The 23,475-nt window shown below is 44.1% G+C and overlaps 1 protein-coding gene across 2 annotated transcripts in view; it reads left to right on the top strand.

Moving 5' to 3' along the window:
* The first annotated feature begins 1,557 nt into the window (after positions 1-1,557).
* The window catches only part of nat10 (N-acetyltransferase 10), a 25,107-nt gene continuing 3,189 nt past the window's right edge, over positions 1,558-23,475 (top strand). The window contains exons 1-22 of one of the 2 annotated variants that reach the window (XM_071344201.1): positions 1,558-1,715; positions 1,946-2,067; positions 2,166-2,257; positions 6,805-6,976; positions 7,102-7,224; positions 7,593-7,654; positions 9,154-9,268; positions 9,431-9,538; positions 9,800-9,933; positions 10,146-10,239; positions 10,358-10,593; positions 10,685-10,809; positions 11,063-11,213; positions 11,386-11,482; positions 14,052-14,168; positions 18,184-18,285; positions 18,387-18,461; positions 22,231-22,347; positions 22,561-22,694; positions 22,827-22,875; positions 23,007-23,103; positions 23,210-23,323. In XM_071344201.1, coding sequence (XP_071200302.1) covers positions 1,954-2,067; positions 2,166-2,257; positions 6,805-6,976; positions 7,102-7,224; positions 7,593-7,654; positions 9,154-9,268; positions 9,431-9,538; positions 9,800-9,933; positions 10,146-10,239; positions 10,358-10,593; positions 10,685-10,809; positions 11,063-11,213; positions 11,386-11,482; positions 14,052-14,168; positions 18,184-18,285; positions 18,387-18,461; positions 22,231-22,347; positions 22,561-22,694; positions 22,827-22,875; positions 23,007-23,103; positions 23,210-23,323 — 2,428 coding nt within the window. In that variant the 5' untranslated portion in view covers positions 1,558-1,715; positions 1,946-1,953. Of the gene's footprint in view, positions 1,716-1,923; positions 2,068-2,165; positions 2,258-6,804; positions 6,977-7,101; positions 7,225-7,592; positions 7,655-9,153; positions 9,269-9,430; positions 9,539-9,799; positions 9,934-10,145; positions 10,240-10,357; positions 10,594-10,684; positions 10,810-11,062; positions 11,214-11,385; positions 11,483-14,051; positions 14,169-18,183; positions 18,286-18,386; positions 18,462-22,230; positions 22,348-22,560; positions 22,695-22,826; positions 22,876-23,006; positions 23,104-23,209; positions 23,324-23,475 lie in introns of both variants that reach the window. The other variant, XM_071344202.1, reaches the window with a different exon arrangement.

Here is a 23,475-nt window from a genome sequence, read left to right as displayed (position 1 = left end):
GTTGACCAAATTCGAGACTGTCATTAACCTCCATAAAAAATGAATTGCTTGGTGGGAGAAACAACAAAACGACACCTGCTGGGGGGAGACAGATTTTCTGCCGAATTGAGCCTCTTTATTTTCCTTTCTGGTGTAGTGTAGAGATGAGGCAGTCTGGTTATAACCTATATTTTAAACTGGGTGGTTTGAGCCCTGAATGCTGATTGGCTGACAGCCGTGGTATATCAGACCGTATGCCATGGGTACGACAAAACATTTATTTTCACTGCTCTAATTGCGTTGGCAACCAGTTTATAATAGCAATAAGGCACCTTGGGGGTTTGTGATATATGGCCAATATATTACGGCTAAGGGCTGCGTCCAGGCACTCGGTGTTGTGCGTAAGAACAGCCCTTAGCTGTGGTATATTGGCCATATACTGCCTCGGGCCTTATTGCTAAAATAACCCCTCTTTTTAGTATTGTCAGAGGGGAAGAGAGGCCCAACTCGGCAGAAAACCTGTCTCCTTCCAGCAGGTGGTCTTTTTTCCCCTCGTTTCGCCCACCAAGCAAGGAGTTTTTGCATGGAGGTCAATGAGTGTTGAATTTGGTTAACAAAAAATGTATGGCTTATATGCTACGTGAGTTATATTTGATCGAATAGAAGTTTTGTAATGCTTAAGTTGTTACGAGTGTACGTAGAAGCAGGACACGTGACATCCCGGCAACTTTGAGGAAACAATTTATATCGGAGTTATAAAAGTTGGGTGAATTTTGGCCCCTTCCTCCTGACAGAGCTGGTGTAACTGAGTCGGGTTTGTAGGCCTCCTTGCTCAAACACGCTTTTTCAGTTCTGCCCACAAATTTTCTATAGGATTGAGGTCAACGCTTTGTGAAGGCCACTCCAATACCTTGAGATGGCTGTGCATATTCATGCCATGAAGCTAGTAGCATAGCATCTCTTCATTGAAAACCGTTGGTTGACATCAACAACCCTCATTGCAAATTAAAAGTAGATTGCAAAAATGTCCAGAATTCTATTCCCCAAATTAGACATCCATAGTTAATAACAAAAATAACATCTTCCTGAATCATTAATGAGTGAATACGATTGCACTAGAATTGTAATTTAAAAAAAATTATATATTTTTAATGTTATTTTTTTAATTTAACCTTTATTTAACGAGGCAAGTCATTGAAGAACAAATTCTTATTTTCAATGACGGCCTACTGTTAGACGTGTTTGATGTCGGGATGTAAGTTGATAATTGTGTATAATTAAACAATTGATTGCAATAATGAAATGCATCCACCAAGCGGGAAAGGCGGTAGCGAGACAGCCCACCGGTCCGCTAGTGAGGATAGAGGTGTATTTGTCAGTATATCCATAATCTTTGGTATTGTACTATCATTAACATATTTAGAAATACCAGTCATATTTATATATATTATATAGGTTCACGCGTTTTTTCACCTCATTGCTTGTGAGCATATTTTGTTTATTTCAGGTTTGTTAACATTTTACCTTCAGGCATTTGGTTAGACAGCTCGTGTACTTTTGTCGCATAGTTCTGACGTCATACTAGGGTCCTGCAGAACCGCCGTCCCCACGTGAGTTTATCGGCATGATGGCTGCATGTAAACTAAACTAACTGCTTCCAGTGTTTTGCCGTGTTTTCATCCACATTCATTCGTTTTATCCGGATTAAACACCAGTGGGTTTACTAACTACGTCAGGTAAGAACGATATCTTAAACCAGAGAGTTGTATACCTGCTAGCTACATACATCATAACATAAATAATCTGTAGGATTTAAGGGATGTGATCAGCTAAATGATGAACTACTGTTGTGCCGCTGCCATGTTGTACACATATGCCCATTGACAAAACTGTCTAACTTTACATCAGAAATAGTCCCCTTGCATAACACCCTTACCGGAGCAGCCTTGCTGCTTTCCGCCCTCAGGGACCACCATGGCAACATTTCGGAAGAAGATAGATAACAGGATCCGTGTCCAGATAGATAATGGCGTTTCCGAGCAACACCGCACCATGTTCGTGGTGGTCGGGGACCATGGCAGAGACCAGGTAAAAATGTCTACTTTAACATGTACATGATTAAGACATTGATATCAGCCCAGAAGTGTTTGTCATCTGTAATCCATGTTCAATTTAACTTCATCCAGGTTGTCATCCTGCACCACATGCTGTCAAAAGCCGCAGTCAGAGCCAGACCATCTGTCCTCTGGTGCTATAAGAAAGAACTGGGCTTCAGCAGGTAAATAATACCCTACACGATGCCTTGAGTTATGTTTACTTGTCTTTTTAAGGATTATTAGCCCGGTCCCAGATATGATCATGCTGTATTTGGGCTATAAGACACAAGACAGTGCTGTGTTAATTAGTGATGTTACTTTTGATACTCGAGCTTCGAGGCATGCAGCTAACTTAGAAGCAGTGTGCCGATGCGTGTATCACATTATCAGAAGTATGTCGATGTTTCGTTTGATCACATGTATTTTCAACCCGTGTGTCTATGGAACACCGTTTGGGTCTTTGCATGTAAAAAAAAAAAGAAAAGATACACGTCAAATAGTGTTAGTTGCTGCATACCGCCCAAACAGATCCACAGATGATGCGATCTCTATTGCACTCCACACTGCCCTTTCCCACCTGGACAAAAGGAACACATGTGAGAATGCTATTCATTGACTACAGCTCAGCGTTCAACACCATAGTACCCTCAAAGCTCATCACTAAGCTAAGGATCCTGGGACTAAACACCGCCCTCTGCAACTGTATCCTGGACTTCCTGACAGGCCGCCCCCAGGTGGTGAGGGTAGATAGCAACACATCTGCCACTCTGATCTTCAACACTGGAGCTCCCCAGGCGTGCGTGCTCAGTCCCCTCCTCTACTCCCTGTTCACCCACAACTGCATGGCCAGGCACGGCCCAAACACCATTACTTTTGCAGACGACACAACAGTGGTAGGCCTGATCACCGACAATGACGAGACAGCCTATAGGGAGGTGGTCAGAGACCTGGCCTTGTGGTGCCAGAATAACAACGTATCCCTCAACGTAACCAAGACTTAGGAGATGATTGTGGACTACAGGAAAAGGAGGACCGAGCACGCCCCCATTCTCATTGACGGGGCTGTGGTGGAGCAGGTTGAGAGCTTTAAGTTCCTCAATATCCACGTCACCTACAAACTAGAATGGTCCAAACACACCAAGACAGTTGTGAAGAGGGACGACAAAGCCTATTCCCCCTCAGGAAACTAAAAAGATTTGTCATGGATCCTGAGATCCTCAAAGTTCTATAGCTACGACATTGAGAACATTCTGACTGGTTGCATCACTGCCTGGTACGGCAATTACTCGGCCTCTGACCGCAAGGCACTACAGAGGGTAGTGCGTACGGCCCAGTACATCACTGGGGCTAAGCTGCCTGCCATCCAGGACCTCTACACCAGGCGGTGTCAGAGGAAGGCCCTAAAAGTTGTCAAAGACCCCAGCCACAGACTGTTCTCTCTACTACCGCATGGCAGGCGGTACCGGAGTGCCAAGTCTAGGACAAAAAGGCTTCTCAACAGTTTTTACCCCCAAGCCATAAGACTCCTGAACAGGTAATCAAATGGCTAACCGGGCTATCTGCATTGTGTCCCACCACCCGCCAACCCCTCTTTCCGCTACTGCTACTTTCTATTCATCATATATACATAGTCACTTTAACCATATATACATACTACCTCAATCAGCCGCCTGACTAACCGGTGTCTGTATGTAGCCTCGCTACTGTATATGGCCTTTTTACTGTTTTTAACTGTCTTTATACTGTTTTATTTCTTTACTTTCCTATTGTTCACCTAATACCTTTTTTGCACAGTTGGTTAGAGCCTGTAAGTAAGCATTTCACTAAGGTCTACTACACCTGTTGTATTTGGCGCACGTGACAAATAAACTTTGATTTGATCATGTTTTGGGGGTGCTTTGCAGGAGGAAAATTATGTGGATATATTGAAGCAACATCTCAAGACATCAGTCAGGAAGTTAAAGCTTGGTCGCAAATGGGTCTTCCAAATGGACAATGACCGCAAGCATATTTCCAAATTTGTGGCAAAATGGCTTAAGGACAATAAAGTCAACGTATTGGAGTGGCCATCACAAAGCCCTGACCTCAATCCTATAGAACATTTGTTGGCAGAACTGAAAAGCGTGTGCGAGCAAGGAGGCCCACAAACCTGACTCAGTTACTTATTGTAGGAAGCTTGTGGAAGGCTACCTGAAACGTTTGACCCAAGTTAATTAATTTAAAGGCAATGCAACCAAATACTAATTGAGTGCAATGTGATGAAAGAAATAAAAGCTTAAATAAATCATTCTCTCTACTATTATTCTGACATTTCACATTTTTAAAATATAGTGGTGATCCTTACTGACCTAAGACAGGGAATTTCTACTAGGATTAAGTGTCAGCAATTGTGAAAAACTGAGTTTAAATGTATTTGGCTAAGGTGTATGTAAACTTCCGACTTCAACTATGTATGCCCGTTGAAGGGAATTGGATTAGTGTGCCTTATTTTCAGAAATTATTTTGCCACTTTAGTTGTGATACAAACCTTAATAAAACACAGGCCTACGGGCTAGGCTACATGAGGTGTGCGACTTGGATTATGAAAAAGTTGCAAAAAAAGGCATTGTTTCTTATGCTGGGCATCATTCACAAGTGATAATATATAATTCACATGTGATAGGCGAATATTGTTACCCATCAGACTTATTTTAATCTTATACTAAATAATATATAAAGATATGTGTAACATTTGTTTTGGTTTAGAATGAACCATGTCATGCACCTATATTAGGGCAGTGGATTAATTAATGTCTTCTATGGACTTAAATAGCGAATGGAGGACACTTTTCCTGTGGTTCATTTTCATCCTAGCCCGGTAGGCTATACTTCTGTTGTAAATTTAAGCAATGTGCTTAATATTAGGAAAGTTGAGAAATAGGCCTAGCCTATAGAAAGATGATGGGATCCTCCTCTTTTTAATAGAGGCCATCACTCTGTTTTCTCACACAATTGCATAACCTATAGAAATGCAACATGAGCTCATGGGCTCTCATGAAGTGTTTGATTTAGATTTTCAATGACATTTGCATTGATGTCAAAATGATTAGAGGAACAATAGTGTGCTGAGTACCAGGCAGTTAGCAAGTTTTGTAGGCTCCTAATGACCAGCATCAGAGCTTGGAGAAACCTAATTACCGTGACTGAACAGTCATGTGAAATTTGACTGTCTTCATGACTCGTGACCGACGGTGTGGCGGTAATACGGTCACCGTAACAGCCCTAGCTGTAACGTAACAAAATGTGGAAAAAGTTAAGGGTTCTGAATACTTATCGAATGCATCGTAGCTTATATTCAACACTGTCCATAAATGCTTAAATGCAATGCCCCCATTGCATTTAATTTTTTATTTAAGACAAGTTGGCATATCATATTTCAAATACCAATTTTGCTGGTGTAATAAGGCTAAGTTAAATAAATAGTAGTATGGGTAATAACACGAGTGTTCTTGTGGAGATGACCACACTAGTAGCCTTCTTCCCCATAATGTTATTAATGTCAATATTTTTGCCCGTTGTTGGATGTTTGTTCTAATGACTTACATTAGCTATTGTGAAAGTCCAAATAAATGAAACAGAAAATCTCCTGAAGACAAGATGACAGCCTAAATCTGCCCCTACACATAGTATTGTCCCCCGACTAGAATCCGTTCCAAACTTGGGTTCACAATCTGTTTGGGCAAAATAATGTTCATAGTTAGACAAATCAGTTCACCCTTCCAAAATTCCTGCTGAATGTGGCCTTTTCGCTCTTACAGCCTAATAAACCTAGTGCTAAATTGTCAATGTCCAAACGAGGTGAATGATGTATCCTATGGATCTGGGCTCATGCAAGTGGTGGATTAAATCACTAGTATCACATGCTGTGAAGTTCGCTGACGACACAACAGTAGTAGGCCTGATTTTACCAACAACGAAGAGACTGCCTACAGGGAGGTGTGGGGCCAGGTAAATAACCTCTCCCTCAACGTCAGCAAAACAAAAGAGCTGATTGTGGACTTCGAGAGGAACCAGGCATCCTCATCAATAGGGCCGCCTCAGACATTCAAAAAAGGCGTACACATCTCAGAGGAGCTGAAATGGTCAAACCACACGGACACCGTGGCGAAGGCACGACAGCGACTCTTCAACCTCAGGAGGCTGAATAAATGTGTCCTGTCCCCGAGGGCCCTCAGTGTTCTACAGGAGCACCATCGAGAGCGTACTGTCGGGCTGCATTGCAACTCCACCGCTGACCACAAGGCACTACTACAGAGGGTGGTACACTCAGCCGAACGCACTATTGGATTCACATTGCCTGCCCTCCAAAGACACCTACAACACAAGAAGATCATCAGGTACCTCATCCCCCCCCCCCCCCCCAAAGCCACGGTCTGTTCTCCCCGGTTCCATCCCTCAGACGTAGAATTGCAGGCCCATATGCTCTGATTTCAAAACGATTTAGAGGCACAGCTGAAAAGTTAACGCACTGAATATGAACTGGATTCATTAGAAAATAAAAGCAGTACTTGTTTCAATGCATGAGAGAAGGTCAAATGCGTGCGTCTTACGCCCAATGTGTGCGACTTCCCTCTCTAGCCTGGTCCCAGATGTTTGTGCCATCTGGCCATGACAATTAGTGTCGCCAACTCGCACACATTGGGCGTATTAACGGGAGTTAATTTGTTTTGCTCTTTCGTCTTTCAAACAGCAACCGAAAGAAGCGCATGCGTCAGCTCCAGAAGAAGATCAAGACCGGCACCCTGAACATTAAGCAAGACGACCCCTTTGAGTTGTTTGTCGCCGCCACGAACATCCGCTACTGCTACTACAACGAGACACACAAGATTCTTGGAAACACGTACGGCATGTGCGTCCTGCAGGTGAGACATGCGTGTTCTTCCTCTTGTTGTCCTGGCTGTCAACACCTGACATCTCACAATCCTTGTGTTCAACTCTCCAGATTTTGTATTGAACTTTTTTGTGTCTCTCGTTCTCTCTCACACAGGACTTTGAGGCTCTCACTCCCAATCTCCTGGCTCGAACTGTGGAGACTGTGGAAGGCGGAGGGATCGTGGTGATTCTTCTCAGGACGGTCAACTCGCTCAAGCAGCTGTACACAATGACTATGGTGAGGCCCATTTAATCCTTGCTGGGTTAGAGCCAGTTTAAGACTACTGTTGTCTAAATATTGCTGTTTTTACAGTGCATCTGGCAAGTATTCAGAACCCTTCACTTTTTCCACATTTTGTTATGTTAGTCTTATTCTAAAATGGGTGAAATAGTTTCTCTCCCCCCCCCCCCCCCCACATCAATCTACACACAATACCCCATAATGATAAAGTGAAAACAGGTTTGTAGACATTCTTCTAATTTATTACAAAATAAAACTGAAATCGCATTTAATTTAAAAAAATAAATAATTAGGCAAGTCAGTTAACTCAAAGTCAAGTCTTAGTCTTTATCCTTTCCTGAATGCACTGTATGTTTCTTCCCCAGGATGTTCATTCTCGCTACAGGACCGAGGCCCATCAGGACGTGGTGGGAAGGTTCAATGAGAGGTCAGTGGTCTTCAAATACACTGAACAAAAATATAAACGGAACAATTTTACTGAGTTACAGTTCATATAAGGAAGTCAGTCAATTGAAATAAATAAATTAGGCCCTAATCTATGGATTTCACATAACTGGAAATACAGATATGCCAATGTCACAGATACCCCCCAAAAAGTAGGGTCCTCATGCATCGCAATCAGGCTGTTGATTGTGTCCTGTGAAATGTTGTGCCACTCCTCTTCAATGGCTGGATATTGGCGGGAACCGGAACACACTGTCGTAAACGTAGATCCAGAGCATGTCTGGTGAGTACGCAGGCTATGGAAGAACTGGGACTTTTTCAGCTTCCAGGAATCGTGTACAGGTCCTTGTGACATGGGGCTGTGCGTTATCATGCTGAAGCATTAAATGATGGCGGCGGATGAATGGCATGACAATGGGCCTCAAGATCTCGTCACGGTATCTCTGTGCTTTCAAAAATGCAATTGTGTTCGTTGTCTGTAGCTTATGCCTGCCCATAACAACCCTACCGCCACCATAGGGCACTCTGTTCACAACGTTGACATCAGCAAACCGCTCGCCCGCATGACGCCATACACGCTGTCTTCCATCTGCCCGGTACAGTTGAAACCGGGATTCATCTGTGAAGAGCACACTTCTCCAGCGTGCCAGTGGCCACCAAAGTTAAGCATTTGCTGACTGTAGTCAACTACAATGCCGAACTGTAGTCAGGCCAAGACCCTAGTGAGGACCACGAGCAAGCAGATGAGCTTCCCTGAGATGGTTTCTGACAGTTTGTGCAGAAATTTTTAGGTTGTGCAAATACACAATTTAATCAGCTGTCCAGGTGTCTGGTCTCAGACGATGTCTCTAGTGAAGAAGTCGTATGTGGAGGTCTTGGGCTTGTGTGGTCACATGGTCTACAGTTGTGAGGCCGGTTGGATGTACTGCCAAATTCTCTGAAATTACATTCGAGGCGGCTTATAGTAGAGAAATGAACTGTCAATTCTCTGTCAACAGTTCTGGTGGACATTCCTGCAGTCAGCATGCCAATTGCACGGTCCTTCAAAACTTGACATCTGTGGCATTGTGTTGTGTGACAAAACTGCACATTTTAGTGGCCTTTCATTGTCCTCAGCACAAGATGCACCTGTGTAATGGTCATGCTGTTTAATCAGCTTCTTGATATGTATGCCACACCTGTCAGGTGGATGGATTATCTTGGTAAAGGAGAAATGCTCTAACGGGTATGTCAACAAATTTGAGAGACACAAGCTTTTTGTGCGTATGGAAAATGTCAGGGATATTTCAGCTCATGAAACATGGGACCAACACTTTACATGTTGCGGTTTGTTTTTGTTCAGTGTAGTTTAAATATGGCCGCCCAATTACAACTCTTGAGGACTATTCTCACAAGGGCTTCCTTGTTCTTTTGAAATGACTGACGGGCCATATAACCCTAACTGATACCATATCCATGGTAACTAACTGCCCTCCCCTCCAGGTTCATCCTATCTCTGTCGTCCTGTAAGACGTGTGTTGTCATTGACGACCAGCTCAACGTCCTGCCCATCTCCAGCCACATTGCCAACATCAAGCCTGTTCCTCCCAAGACTCAGGTAGGCACACAATCCCACGCTCCACAGCAATCCTGGGTCGTGTTGATTAGGACACACTGGAGCAAGGTTCCTTCAGTTTCGTGCCTAGGGAAACTCCATTCATTGACTTCTGGGTTATAACCTGACTAACCCTTTGACCAATCATTGGTCTCCTTCCTGTAGGAGGACAGTCTTTCGCCACGGGAACAGGAGCTGAAGGAGTTAAAGGAGTCTCTACAGGACACGCAGCCTGTTGGTGTGCTGGTGGACAGCTGCAAGACCATGGACCAGGTCAGGACATACTCTCATATATAAAACAAGGGGATAGGATATTGTCTTACGTCCGATAGCGTGAATCCGTCTGATCTGGTTGAGACTGGCATCACATGATAATAGTAGTAACGCCACCTGTCAGAAGACAATTGGGTAAATGGGTGTAGGACAGCATTTATTGACTTGTTGATATCCAAGCTTTGCACTTCTCAGTGGAGATCCTGTTATTCATGGTGTGTGTTTCTTAGCTTCTGGTTTGTTGTGGTCTCTCCCTCCAAGGCCAAGGCGGTGCTGAAGTTCATCGAGGCCATCTCAGAGAAGACCCTGCGGAGCACTGTGGCTCTGACTGCAGCTAGAGGCAGGGGCAAGTCTGCAGCGCTGGGACTGGCTGTGGCTGGGGCTGTGGCATTTGGGTACGGTTTACTGCCGATTCACCGACCTCATCTCTCTCACACACAAACCACTCATGAGTCTTTACACTTTTGGATTGATCTACGTAAGCGTGCTTGTCGCTGTGTTGGAGGAGACGCACTCGCTAACCGCGATCTGTGTGGAGTCCCTTTACTCGCACACTCCATACTGTGACATACTGCTGCTCATAGTGTCCTGTTGTCCGTCTCCACAGCTACTCCAACATCTTCATCACCTCCCCCAGCCCAGACAACCTGCACACTCTGTTTGAATTCATCTTCAAAGGCTTCGATGCCCTTCAATACCAGGTGACCCTTCTCTTTCTTTGTCTCCTATAGTCAGTCTGTCTGTGAGTGAACTATATGTCCGACAATGGAAGCTTCATTAAATATATTCCTCACTTAAACATCCCTCTCCCATTCCCAGGAGCACCTGGACTATGAGATCATCCAGTCTCTGAACCCCGAGTTCAGCAAGGCTGTGGTTCGAGTCAACATCTTTAAGGAGCATAGACAGACGATTCAGTACATCCACCCAGCTGATTCAGTGAAGCTGGGTCAGGCTGAGCTGCTGGTGATAGATGAGGCTGCAGCCATCCCCCTTCCTCTGGTCAAGAAGCTGCTCGGACCATACCTGGTCTTCATGGCCTCCACCATCAACGGGTCAGTGGCGTGTGTGCATGTGATTCTGGACCCCCCCGGTGCACCATAGCGCAAACTGTCTGTTCCTGATTACCCCTTTTTATCCCTGAAGGTATGAGGGCACAGGTCGTTCTCTCTCCCTGAAGTTGATCCAACAGTTGAGGCAGCAGAGTTCAGAGAGCCAGCAGAGTCTGTCAGCAGAGAACAGGAGCACCAACACAGCCAGGCTAAATGCAGGTGACCAAGACACCCTTACTACATTTTACATGTACCTTATCCAGACTCGCACTCAATGCATTCTACTACTGTAGGTAAAACCAACGATCACAATCATTGCTAATCCAGTTTTCTACAAAATAACTATCTGCAAAGTCAGTGCTAGTATTGAAAGACTAATGCGGTTGTAAGAAAGATTTACAAAAAATACATTACCGGTACATTGCATCTGTACCTGTAATGTGTTTTAATTATTGTGTTCCTCCTCTCCCAGCTCGCTCCCTCCAAGAGGTGTCCCTCCATGAGTCCATCCGTTATGCCATGGGAGACCCTGTAGAGAAGTGGCTCAACGAGCTGCTGTGTCTGGACTGTCTAAACATCCCCAGAGTCATCTCTGGCTGCCCCCTGCCACAGACCTGCGACCTGTATCCTTTCATGGTGCAATAGATAATGCTGTACAGTGGTTATTCCTCAGCTTTACAGGGCTGCTGTTTGGCCCTAAAACAAATTCAGTATTGTGGCCTTTAATGGCACGCTATGTGATTGTCTTAGTCGTTGCTGCTGCTGTTGTCGTCATCCTTAACCTGTGTTGTACAGATACTATGTGAACAGAGACACACTGTTCTGCTACCACAAGGCATCTGAAGCCTTCCTACAGAGACTCATGGCTCTCTATGTGGCTTCGCACTACAAGGTGAGCCTGAGCATTGCACACACTAGTAAAAAGTACACATACAAAGCATTGATCATCAGGATCATACCACAGATCCAAAAAGTAACACCCCCCCACATCTCTATCTTAGATTACAAACAAGACGAGTAACGTACAGCAAAGTCACTAGCCTATGTCAATCTACTATCCCCCAGAGTAGAGAAGTTGACCTATTCTATTGGTCAGCTTGTTGAGAAATAGTCTATTCCAAACTAACTCTGGGACAGTTGTGTGTGTGACGCTAAAAAGCAATGAGTGATGCAACAGATCAGAGCGTTTAGCTTAACATGTTGATGAACTACTATTTCTTCAAGGCAGTAGGCTACGCCCGAATGTGCGTTCTATAATGCAATTAGTGGGACAACACTGTTGTGAGAAGCGCACCACACCATGCGAGCGGTTTCATCTGACAGAGATGAAAATGTCTGTTAGAAATGTAGAAAGAGGAGATCTAATATGCAACAACTAGCATGTGTTTCTAATATGACTAGGATTGTGCCTTTGGATACTAGACAATTAAAGAAAGTTGATATAAAATTATTACCTCCATGGATATGGTCTGATTTTGGCTAGGCTACTTTGAAGGTAGAATCGTGTACTTAAAAGCACAGAATCGTGTAGAATGTCATTGTATGCTGTAGCGTCATGATTTCCCTTCACTGGAACTAAGGGGCCTAGCCCGAACCATGAAAAACAGCCCCAGACCATTCTTCCTCCACCAAACTTTACAGCTGGCACAATGCATTCGTCCATCAGACTGCCAGAGGGTGAAGCATGATTCATCACACCAGAGAACGTGTTTCCATTGCTCTTGGGTCCAATGATAGTGAGCTTTACATCACTCCAGCCGACGCTTGGCAATGACCCAAAACACACTTCCAGGCTGTGTAAGGGCTATTTGACCAAGAAGGAGAGTGATGGGGTGGTGCATCAGATGATCTGGCCTCCACAATCACCTGACCTCAACCCAATTGAGATGGTTTGGGATGAGTTGGACCGCAGAGTGAAGGAAAAGCAGCCAACAAGTACTCAGCATATGTGGGAACTCCTTCAAGACTGTTGGAAAAGCATTTCAGGTGAACCTGGTTGAGAGAATGCCAAGAGTGTGCAAAGCTGTCATCAAGGCAAAGGGTGGTTACTTTGAACAATCTCAAATATAAAATATATTTCGATTGAACTTCTTTTTTTGGTCACTACATGATTCCAAATGTTATTTCATAGTTTTGATGTCTTCAATCTTATTCTACAATGTAGAAAATAGTAAAAAAATATATAGAAAAACCCTTGAATTAGTAGGGGTCTAAACGTTTGACTGGTACTGTGTGTGTGACCATTCTAGTCTATCAAAAGCTTTTTCTGCATCGAAAGGTAACTGCCCAAGGAGCTTTGGTTTGTGATGAAGCATGTGAGGTATGTAATAGATGACGGATGTTATCTGAGGATAACACACCCACTTTGGTCCGGATGTACCAATTTGGCTAAGTTAGTTTCGAGACGGGATAACAGGATTTTTGAAAATAGTATATCTCTACTTATCAAAGATAGGGGGGCGATGGTGAGAACACAAAAACGGCAAAATAAGTGCTGTACAAACCTTTTGAACAGTGGACCTAATTTGTTCCAAAATGTTAAATAGACCTCAGGAGGAGTACCATCCCAACCAGGTGATTTGCCTTTATTCATGATATTCAATGCCATGTTGAGTTCATGGAGAGAGAGAGAACGCCGGCTTTCTCAGCTAAGAGAATAGTTCTTATACCTTTTTTAAAAACGACTCCATCTGACTTGTTGTGGATTTATAATCAGTGTACAATTATTTATTTTTTTATACAAACTTGAAAATCTTTGGTTGATTTAATTTGGGTTTGATAGTAATTCACCTGGTTCAGATTCAATAGTTGCTTATTTATCATTACTGATACCTGGTCTGAAAAAATACTTTGAACACTATAATTTTCCAATTCTGATTTCTTTTAACTGTGAATTATTCAGTCCAGATGCAAATGCAGCATCCTTGTTTTTAATAATAATCTTTGATGGCGTCCCATAAAATCAGAGGATCATTGACAGTTTTTGTTGATCATTATGAATTCAGTTTCAAATTGTTCACAAAGTAGGATTTTGTGGTAAGGAAAAATTAAAGCGCCATCTTGTGACTCTCTTTGGAACTTCTTAAATGTGTATCTGTCAGTAGTAAGCATAATGATCAGATCGGCTCATATGTAGATTTTCTGTTTTCTTAATTATTAAGAAAATTGAGGTAGATAACAGTACGAAATCGATCCTGGGGAATGTTTTGTGTGTTTTGAAGAAAGTGTACTATTTTTCAACAACAACAAAAATCAGCGTTATGAACTCACCAGACATCAATGAGGTTGTAATAAGATAATATATGTTGGAGCCTTGGTTGCCTGTGGATTACAGTTGGTCATATTAGATTTGTCCAGAATGGCATTCATGTCTGTCCCAATAACCTGGTGGCTCCTCTATAGACAAACCTTCCTCCTGCGTATATCTGTTTTCTTACCGGTTTGCCTTCTGTTGGTTCCAGAACTCTCCCAACGACCTGCAGATGTTGTCAGACGCCCCGGCACATCACCTCTTCTGCCTACTGCCTCCTGTTCCTCCCAAACAGAACTCACTGCCAGAGGTCCTGGCTGTCATACAGGTGAATAAACTGAGCTCAGTCAGTTTGTCTGTTTTTGTCTCTGTGTGTGTGTGTGTGTGTGTGTGTGTGTGTGTGTGTGTGTGTTCGCTCGCTCATGCGGGTGAGAGACTCCAAAGGGTTCAAACTCCTGAATGCCAACTTTTACTCTGGCCACCATCCCTTCATGGAACTCGGGCAGTTTGTTCACAAATTTCCCAGGGCAGCCATACTGCAGGAGGCCCTTCCAAAGGAGTTCACGGGGTACTGTGTCGAAGGCCTTGGAGAGGTCCACAAAGGCCATGAACATGTCGTTTCTATTCACGGCACTTTTCTTGCAGTTGGTGTCCACTGAAAATGATGTCCGCCATGCTTCTGCTCTTTCTGACGCTGCACTGGGACTCCGGTAGCAGGTCTTCAGTGGTGGTGTCGATGAATCTGCGGAGCATGGCTTTGCCAGCAACTGCAAGGAGGGATATGCCCTTGCTGTTGCTGCAGATGGATTTGTCTCTTGTTCTTTTATATGGTGACAATATTTTCATGTCTCCATATCTCAGAGATGAGCAGGTGAACTGCACTGGTACAGAGAGAGCCCCCCCCCCCCCCCCTTTTTATTTTATTTTGTTCAGTGACCTGATGGTGGCGCAGACCTCAAAAGTTGGGTGGGAGATGAAGTAGTCAACTGGATTCGGTTGGTTTAAGAGAGCTACGACGTGTTCACCCCACTTCTGCACTACCTTAGTTTATTTTATCAGAGTGGACCCATCTGCACTTCTGAGGGGACAGCGAACGCAACTTCTTGGGCCGCGGGTGGTCTTTAGGGCATCTTAAATGTTGTGCATGTCATATTTGTCAGCACAAGATTGGATTTCTTGTGCTTTGGAGATACACCAATCAATTGTAGATGTAGGCTACTGTGGCTATTTGATCATAATGTAGGCCTACCAGAGTGGCCTACCATCATAAACAATGGAGAACGATGCATCCCATAACATTTTAACATGGAAATAGCTGTTCTGTCATTCATAACCTGATTACGGTGTCCACCCACAGTGCTCAGAATGACAAATCACATTTTAGATGATGGTAATTCATGTTAACATAACATGCATGTCGAGGATGCAACGATGTGCGGTCCTTCTTACCGAAATTCTATTGCACACTTTGAAGATGTTAGAATGAATGTGCTTTTCCTCAGCCAACAAGACGAGTAACGAACAGCAAAATCACTAGCCCATGTCAGTCTACTGTCCCCACAGTAGGAAAAAAAAGTTTTTTGCCTATTCCAAACAGTCTCTGGGACCGTTGTGGGATGATGGTTCCCAAAATGCATAAAAATAAGTAGGCCTGGACTACATAAAAAAACAACATTAAAGCAATGAGTCTGATGCATCAGATCAGAACATTTAGCTTAACATTTTTAGAAACTTATTTCTTCACATTATAACCCATTAGTCTAAGCCCTGGAGCTGGAGGTGGGGTTCTAATAATCTATATGGAGTTGTTGTAAGACGTTCATACCAAGGATCATTTTGCTATTTGATTTTGAATTTTAAGACACCTTGACGTTTCCCCCAAACATTTTTTGATGAGATTGTATTTGGCCTTACTGCTATTAGCCCATACAAACACATTGACTAACAGATCCACTACATGGAACAGTCCCGTCCACCGCCACCCAAGTAAATCTAAAGGAAGTTTGTTCTAAAGTGTCTCATATTAGTGTGTAGACCAAATTGTTTGGACGTTACAGCCAGAAGTTGGCAGATCGACTGTTCCAACTATAAACGAGACCCAAGGCGCTTATGGGGGTCGTAGAGCGAAACGGTCAACATCGAGTTTGAGAGAGTCCTATTTCTTTCGAAGGGTCTTAATAGTTTGCAGACCAAAACATTCGGCTGCTACAGATGTTTTTGTGGGAAGACCAATTTTTCGGGATGTCTCATGGTCTGACAAACGGCGATCTGACTCTGCTTTCACCGCAGATGCAGGAGTGCGACATCGGCAGATGCAGTGAATAGAGACTCATCCAATGCAACAAAAATTGGATGAGTCTTAAACGGACAGCTTAAACGGACACATTGTTATGGGGATTTTGTATTATGCTAATTTGATTTCAGTGGTGGCGCCGACATAGACTCTAGGGGGATAAGCTCAGTAATACGCACAAGTTACATGCTGACCAAACTGGAAGCACACACATTTGATTTTGTTCACCCGCACCAGAAGCGATCAGAACACGCAGGTTGGAATCTCAAAACAAATGGAACAAAACAAACAATTATATTAATTTGTGGATAGGTTGAAAAGCATTAAACAGTTATGGCAATTTAGCTAGCTAGCTTGCTGTTGCTACCTCATTCATCCTGGTATATAAACATTGCTATGCATATATATGCTATAAACATATGTATGCTTCTAAAAACCAATGAGGCGATTTGAGAGGCAGGATTTGTGGCGCGTTGAGCGTCACAAATAGAACCAACTTCTATTTTAGCCTGACCACGCAGACGCTCGCGAGCAGTGTGGGTGCAATGATTGAATAACATGTATGTGCAAATTTATTTTTCCAACAACGCACGCGAGCGGTGTGGTCAGTATGTGACATGCGAGCGGTTTCATGTGACAGACGTGAAAATATCCGTTGGACATTTAGAGAAAGGGGAGAACTAATGTGCAACAACTAGCATGTGTTGCTAGTATGACAAGCATTGTGCCGTTGGCTACTGGACAATGAAATAAAGTTGATATAAAATAATTGCCTCCAAGAATATAGTCTGATTTTGGCTAGGCTACTTTGAAGGTAAGATATGCCTCGTGTAGTAAAACGTTCAGGTTTCAAACAATTAAGTATGTGTTTTCAAAATTCTTATGGTCTCCAGTTCATTGCAAAGTGGTGTGTGACTCGCTGATGAAGCATGCCTTCTGTTGCCTAAAGGATTTGCTTTTTTTAGGTGCTGTAGCAGCAGCTCTTGCGCTGTCTGACAGATTTTCAGCTCAAAGGCTCTGTATCTCTATGCTGTACTCATGATAAATAAGATGCATAACGAATATATTGTGCAAGCGCCAATTTAATTCCACTAAATTATGCAAATGAACCAGTAGACCGATAAGCATGACCAGTCGAATGTACTGTATTTCCATCAACGAATAGGTTTAATAGCATTATTTTCCTTCTCCTGGACAGTTAGCCGCACACACCACTTTAAATGATCTGCTTTGAAGAAAAAAATGTTGGTCAAAGGCTGGCTATTACTGGCTAACGAAAACCATGCTCCTCACTTGCTCTTCTACCACACTTTAAATATTGGAAGATTGCAACATTGACCAGGATATCCAGAATCAAGAATTTAACAGCGACCTGCACCTACACACCAAAGTTGCAGTGTTTGTATATACCCTCCTTTCTGGATGTGAACCATGAACACTCAACAGCCGCACTTAAAACAGCTGGAGTCCTTTCACATTAAATGCTTCCAACGCATATTGAAAGTGACCTGGCAGGACCGTGTTCCACACTCAGAGATCCTACAGAGAACCAACTGCAAGAGCATTGAGGCGTCCATCGCACACCGCCAGCTTAGATGGCTCGGACATGCCATCCGGATAGCAGAGGATCGCCTGCCACGGAAGCTGCTGTACGGACAGCTACAACTTGGTCGTTGCTATGCAGGTGGGCAGAGAAGGCGGCTAAAGGACCAACTGAGGACGTCACCAAAGAAGTGTGGGATAGACCCTGCCTCCCTCCAGACTGTTGCTGTGGATCGTTCCACCTGGCGCGGCCTCCACCATCATCAAGGAGTGCAGTTGGTTGAGGGGAAAAGGACTAAACGTAGCCTGGCAAAGCAACCGGCATATGACAATGCCTGCACCGGCCTCAATGGGACAGGCCTTTGTGTACTCTGTCTGTGGCAGACAGTGTGCATGCAGCATCGGATTCTACAGTCAGCAAACTCACAAGCAATAGTAGAAATCATCATCATCATCATCGGATAAGACTAAAGTTTGTTTATGTGTGTGTGCGTGATGTTCCTCTCAGGTGTGTCTGGAAGGAGAGATCTCTCGTCAGTCCATCCTCAACAGTCTGTCCAGAGGAAAGAAGGCTTCCGGTGACCTCATCCCCTGGACCGTGTCAGAGCAGGTATTGAGAATACAGGCCTAAAGCCTGGAGCCATATGGTTTCCCACTGATAATCTCACACTATTGCCATTGATCAGTTCTAACGTTGTGCTCTCTCTGCAGTTCCAAGACCCAGAGTTTGGCAGTCTGTCTGGAGGCAGGGTGGTGCGCATCGCTGTCAACCCTGACTATCAGGGGGTAAGTTCTGTTTTTTCCCCCTGTATTTCGTGGTTTGTCAGTTGTGCTTGTGCAGTGCAGCTCTCTAAACAGACATATTTTGGTTCTGACTTTCCAAAGCGATTGAGTTGTATGTAGGTGTGTTGACTATGTGGGGCTACAGTGTGATTTTGCCAATCAGGCCCTTAATCTTCAGTACCAGTCATAAGTTGACACACCTACTCATTCAAGGGTTTTTATTTTTTACTATTTTTTACATTGTAGAATAATAGTGACGACATCAAAACTATGAAATAACACATATGGAATCATGTAGTAACCAAAAAAGTGTTAAACAAATCAAAATATATTTGAGATTCTTCAAATTAGCCACCCTTTGCCTTGATGACAGCTTTGCACACACTTGGCATTCTCTCAACCAGCTTCATGAAGTAGTCACCTGGAATGCATTTCAATTAACAGGTGTGCCTTTTTAAAAGTTATTTTGTGGAATTTCTTTCCTTTAATGCGTTTGAGCCAATCAGTTGTGTTGTGACAAGGTAGGGGTGGTATACAGAAGATAGCCCTATTTGGGGAAAGACTAAATCCATATTATGGCAAGAACAGCTCAAATAAGCACAGAGAAATGACATTCCATTACTTTAAGACATGAAGGTGATTCAATCTGGAAAATTTCAAGAACTTTGAAAGTTTATTCAAGTGTAGTCTCAAAAACCATCAAGCTGGCTCTCACGAGGACCGCCACAGGAAAGGAAGACCAAGAGTTACCTCTGCTGCAGAGGTTAATTTCATTTAGAGTTAACTGCACCTCATATTGCAGCCCCAATAAATGCTTCAGAGTTCAAGTAACAGACACATCTCAACATCAACTGTTCAGAGGAGACTGCGTGAATCAGGCCTTTATGATCGAATTGGAAACCACTACTAAGGGACACCAAAAAGAAGACTTGTTTGGGCCAAGAAACACAAGCAATGGACATTAGACCGGTGGAAATCCATCCTTTGGTCTGAGTCCACATGTGCGATTTTTGGTTCCAACCGCCGTGTCTTTGTCAGACGCAGAGTAGGTGAACGGATATTCTCTGCATGTGTGGTACCCACAGTCAGTGATCTATTTAGAATTCAAGGCTCACCTAACACCGTGTAAGGGCTATTTGACCAAGAAGGAGAGTGATGGAGTGCTGCATCAGATGACCTGGCCTCAATCACCCGACCTCAACCCAATTGAGATGGTTACAAATTTTAAAAAATCTATAAAAATTGGTTGCATACACATGGTTAGCAGATGTTAAAGTGAGTGTAGCGAAATGCTTGTGCTTCAAGTTCCGACAGTGCAGTAATATCTAACAAGTAATCTAACAATTTCCCAACAACTACCTAATACACCCGAATCTAAAGGGGTGAATGAGAATATGTACATATAAGTATATGGATGGCCGAGCAGCATAGGCAAGGTGCAGTAGATGGTATAAAATACAGTATATACATGTAATATAAGAAATGTAAACATTATTAAAGTGGCATTGTTTAAAGTGACTAGTGATCCATTTATTAAAGTATCCAGTGATTGGGTCTCGATGTAGGCAGCAGCTTCTGATTTAGTGATTGCTGTTTAGCAGTCTGATGGCCATGAGATAGAGATTGAGAAACAGCTTCTGTCTCAGCTTTGATGCACATGTACTGACCTCGCCTTCTGGATGATAGCGGTGTGAACAGGCAGTGGCTCGGGTGGTTGTTGTCCTTGATGATCTTTTTGGCCTCCTGTGACATCGGGTGCTGTAGGTGTCATGGAGGGCCGGTAATTTTCCCCCGGTGATGCGTTGTGCAGACCGCACCACCCTCTGGAGAGCCTTGCGGTTGAGGGTGGTGCAGTTGCCGTACCAGGCTGTGATGCAGCCCGATGGGATGCTCTTGATTGTGCATCTGTAAAAGTTTGTCAGGGTTTTGGGTGACACGCCAAATTTCTTCAGCCTCCTGAGGTTCAAGAGGCACTGTTGCGCCTTCTTCACCACACTGTCTGTGTGGGTGGACCATTTCAGTTTGTCTGTGATGTTTATGCCCAGGAACTTAACTTTCCACTGCTGTCCCTTCGACGTGGATAGGGGGGGTGCTCCCTCTGCTGTTTCCTGAAGTCCATGATCATCTCCTTTTTGTTTTGACGTTGAGTGAGAGGTTGTTTTCCTGACACCGCACTTCGAGTTCCCTCACCTCCTCCCTGTAGGCTGGCTCGTCGTTGTTGGTAATCAAGCCCACTACTGTTGTGTCGTCTGCAAACTTGATGATTGAGTTGGAGGCATGCATGGCCATGCAGTCATGGGTGAACAGGGAGTACAGGAGAGGTTTGAGCACACCCTTGCGGATCCCCAGTGTTGAGGGTCAGCGAAGTGTAGATGTTGTTTCCTACCTTCACCACCTGGGGCGGCCCGTCAAAGTCCAGGACCCAGTTGCACAGGGAGGGGTTGAGACACATGGCCTCCAGCTTGATGATGAGCTTGGAGGGTACTATGGTGTTGAATGCTGAGCTGTAGTCAATGAACAGCATTCTTACATAGGTATTCTTCTTGTCCAGATGGGATAGGGCAGTGCAATGGCGATTGCGTCATCTGTGGACCTGTTGGGGCGGTATGCAAACTGAAGTGGGTCTAGGGTGGCCGGTAAGGTGGCGGTGATATGCTCCTTGACCAGTCTTTCAAAGCACTTCATGACAGCAGTGAGTGCTATGGGGTGGTAGTCATTTAGTAAAGTTATCTTTGCCTTCTTGGGTACAGGAACAATGGTAGCCATGAAGCATGTGGGGACAACAGACTGGGATAGGGAGCGATTTAAATATATCCATTAACACCCCGGCCAGCTGGTCTGCGCATGCTCTGAGGACGCAGCTAGGTATGCCGTCTGGGCCAGCAGCCTTGCGAGGGTTAACATGTTTAAATGTTTTACTCATGTCAGCCACTGAGGAGGGGGAGGGGCAGTCTTTGTTAGCGATCCGCGACGGTGGCACTGTATTATCCTCAAAGCGGGTAAAGAAGGTGTTTAGTTTGTCTGGAAGCATGACGTCGGTATCCGTGACGTGGCTGTTTTTGTAGTCCGTTATTTCCTGTAGACCCTGCCACATACGTCTCGTGTCTGAGCAGTTGAATTGCGCCTCCACCTTGTCCCTGTACCGCCATTTCACTTGTTTGATGTTAGAAGTAGTTTGGGATGAGTTGGACCGCAGAGTGAAGGAAAAGCAGTCAACAAGTGCTCAGCATATGTGGGAACTCCTTCAAGACTGTTGGAAAATCATTTCAGATGAAGCTGGTTGAGAGAATGCCAAGAGTGCAAAGCTGTTATCAAGGCAAAGGGTGGCTACTTTGAACAATTGAAAATATATTTAGATTTGTTTAACACTTTCTTGATTACTACATGATTCCATATGTGTAATTTAATAGTTTTGATGTCTTCACTATTATTCTACAATGTAGAAAATAAAGAAAAACCCTTGAATTAGTAGGTGTCTAAACTGTTGACTGGTAATGTACTTCCCCAGAGTCAGATGAACTCATGGATACTGTTTTTTTATGCCTTTGTATCCAGTATGAAGGACGTTAGCATTGGCTTGCAAAACTACTTCTAACAGTGCAATGACTGGAAGTCTATTGGCATCTACCCATAGACTTCCAGTCATTGCGCTAATGCTTGTCAGCAACTTCCTTCAAACTGCACCCCAGACTCTGGGGAAGTAGATAAAGGACCTCATTGCCAAAATCCAGAAGTATCCCTTTAACTGGTTGTTTCCCTGTCTGTCCTGGAGATGGGTTATGGCTCCAGAGCAGTGCAACAGTTACAGCTGTACTACGAGGGTCAGTTCCCCTACATGGATGAGAACGCACAGACCGCTAACAGCCAGATCACCTCTGTCACCAGCGAGGTAATGCCTCACTCACACAAACGCCTGGAAACACTTGCACACTCGCCAACAGAAAAACCTTCCCCTGAACATACACATTCCATGAGTACAAATCACATCCACAGGGAGAAAAGTCATCCAGACTCACATTGACTCCAAAGAGCAGCATTGAGCGGAGTTGGTTGTTGGTCACTCTGTTGGAGGTGCTTTGCTAACAGTGTTGTTAATATATAGGCGGTGAGCCTCCTAGAAGAGGTGTTGCACCCTAGGAAGGACCTCCCTCCTCTGCTTCTGAAGCTGAGTGAGAGGAGGGCCGAGAGACTAGAATACCTGGGAGTATCCTATGGCCTCACACCTCCGCTGCTCAAGTAAGTGTTATTTACCATAGATAGATTTATATACATAATTGGTGTTTACTGACACTGGGAAACTCTGCATTTGGCTTCATCACCTCTGTTTTTTCCCAGGTACTAATCATTATTTTTTTTGTTACCGCACAGGTTTTGGAAGAAAGCTGGTTTTGTCCCTGTCTATTTGCGGCAAACCCCTGTAAGTGGACAATGTCTACAATTCACAATTTACTACTTTACATTGGGCTGCAATTGGATGCAGTTGGAGTTTTGCTTATCGTAATGCTTGGTTTTGTCTCTTGACCCATGGTGTGGTGTTGTCATTCCCAGAATGACCTGACGGGGGAGCACTCATTGGTGATGTTGAAGGAGCTCAACACAGCGGAGGCTCCTGAACAGGGCCAGTGGCTGTCCGCCTTCTGGAAAGGTGAGGCTTGTGTGTTCGGTCTCTTAGTGGGAAATAAAGTGTCATCGGATGCTCTACTCTATTCTCCCTCTGCATTTACAACTCACCTCGTCTTTGTTTCTTCCAGATTTCCGTCGGCGCTTCCTGTCTCTGCTCTCCTACCAGTTCAGCAGCTTCTCTCCCAGTATGGCCCTCAACATCCTGCAGAACAAGAGCGCCACCAAGACGGATGCCAGCTCCGGTAAGTTCCCCTTCACTCTCTCCTTCCCTCCCCACCAGTCAAAAATCCGACCACCACTGTCCCCGAGGTTATCTAACTAGACCAAAATGGGTCTCCCCACCTGTTGACAGTCTAACCTTTGAATGTTTTGGGCCAGTACTTTTGAATGATTT

This window comes from Salvelinus alpinus, chromosome 15 (assembly GCF_045679555.1).
Source record: "Salvelinus alpinus chromosome 15, SLU_Salpinus.1, whole genome shotgun sequence".
NCBI classification, from domain to species: Eukaryota; Metazoa; Chordata; class Actinopteri; order Salmoniformes; family Salmonidae; genus Salvelinus; species Salvelinus alpinus.
This window is presented reverse-complemented; position numbering and strand designations above follow the sequence as displayed.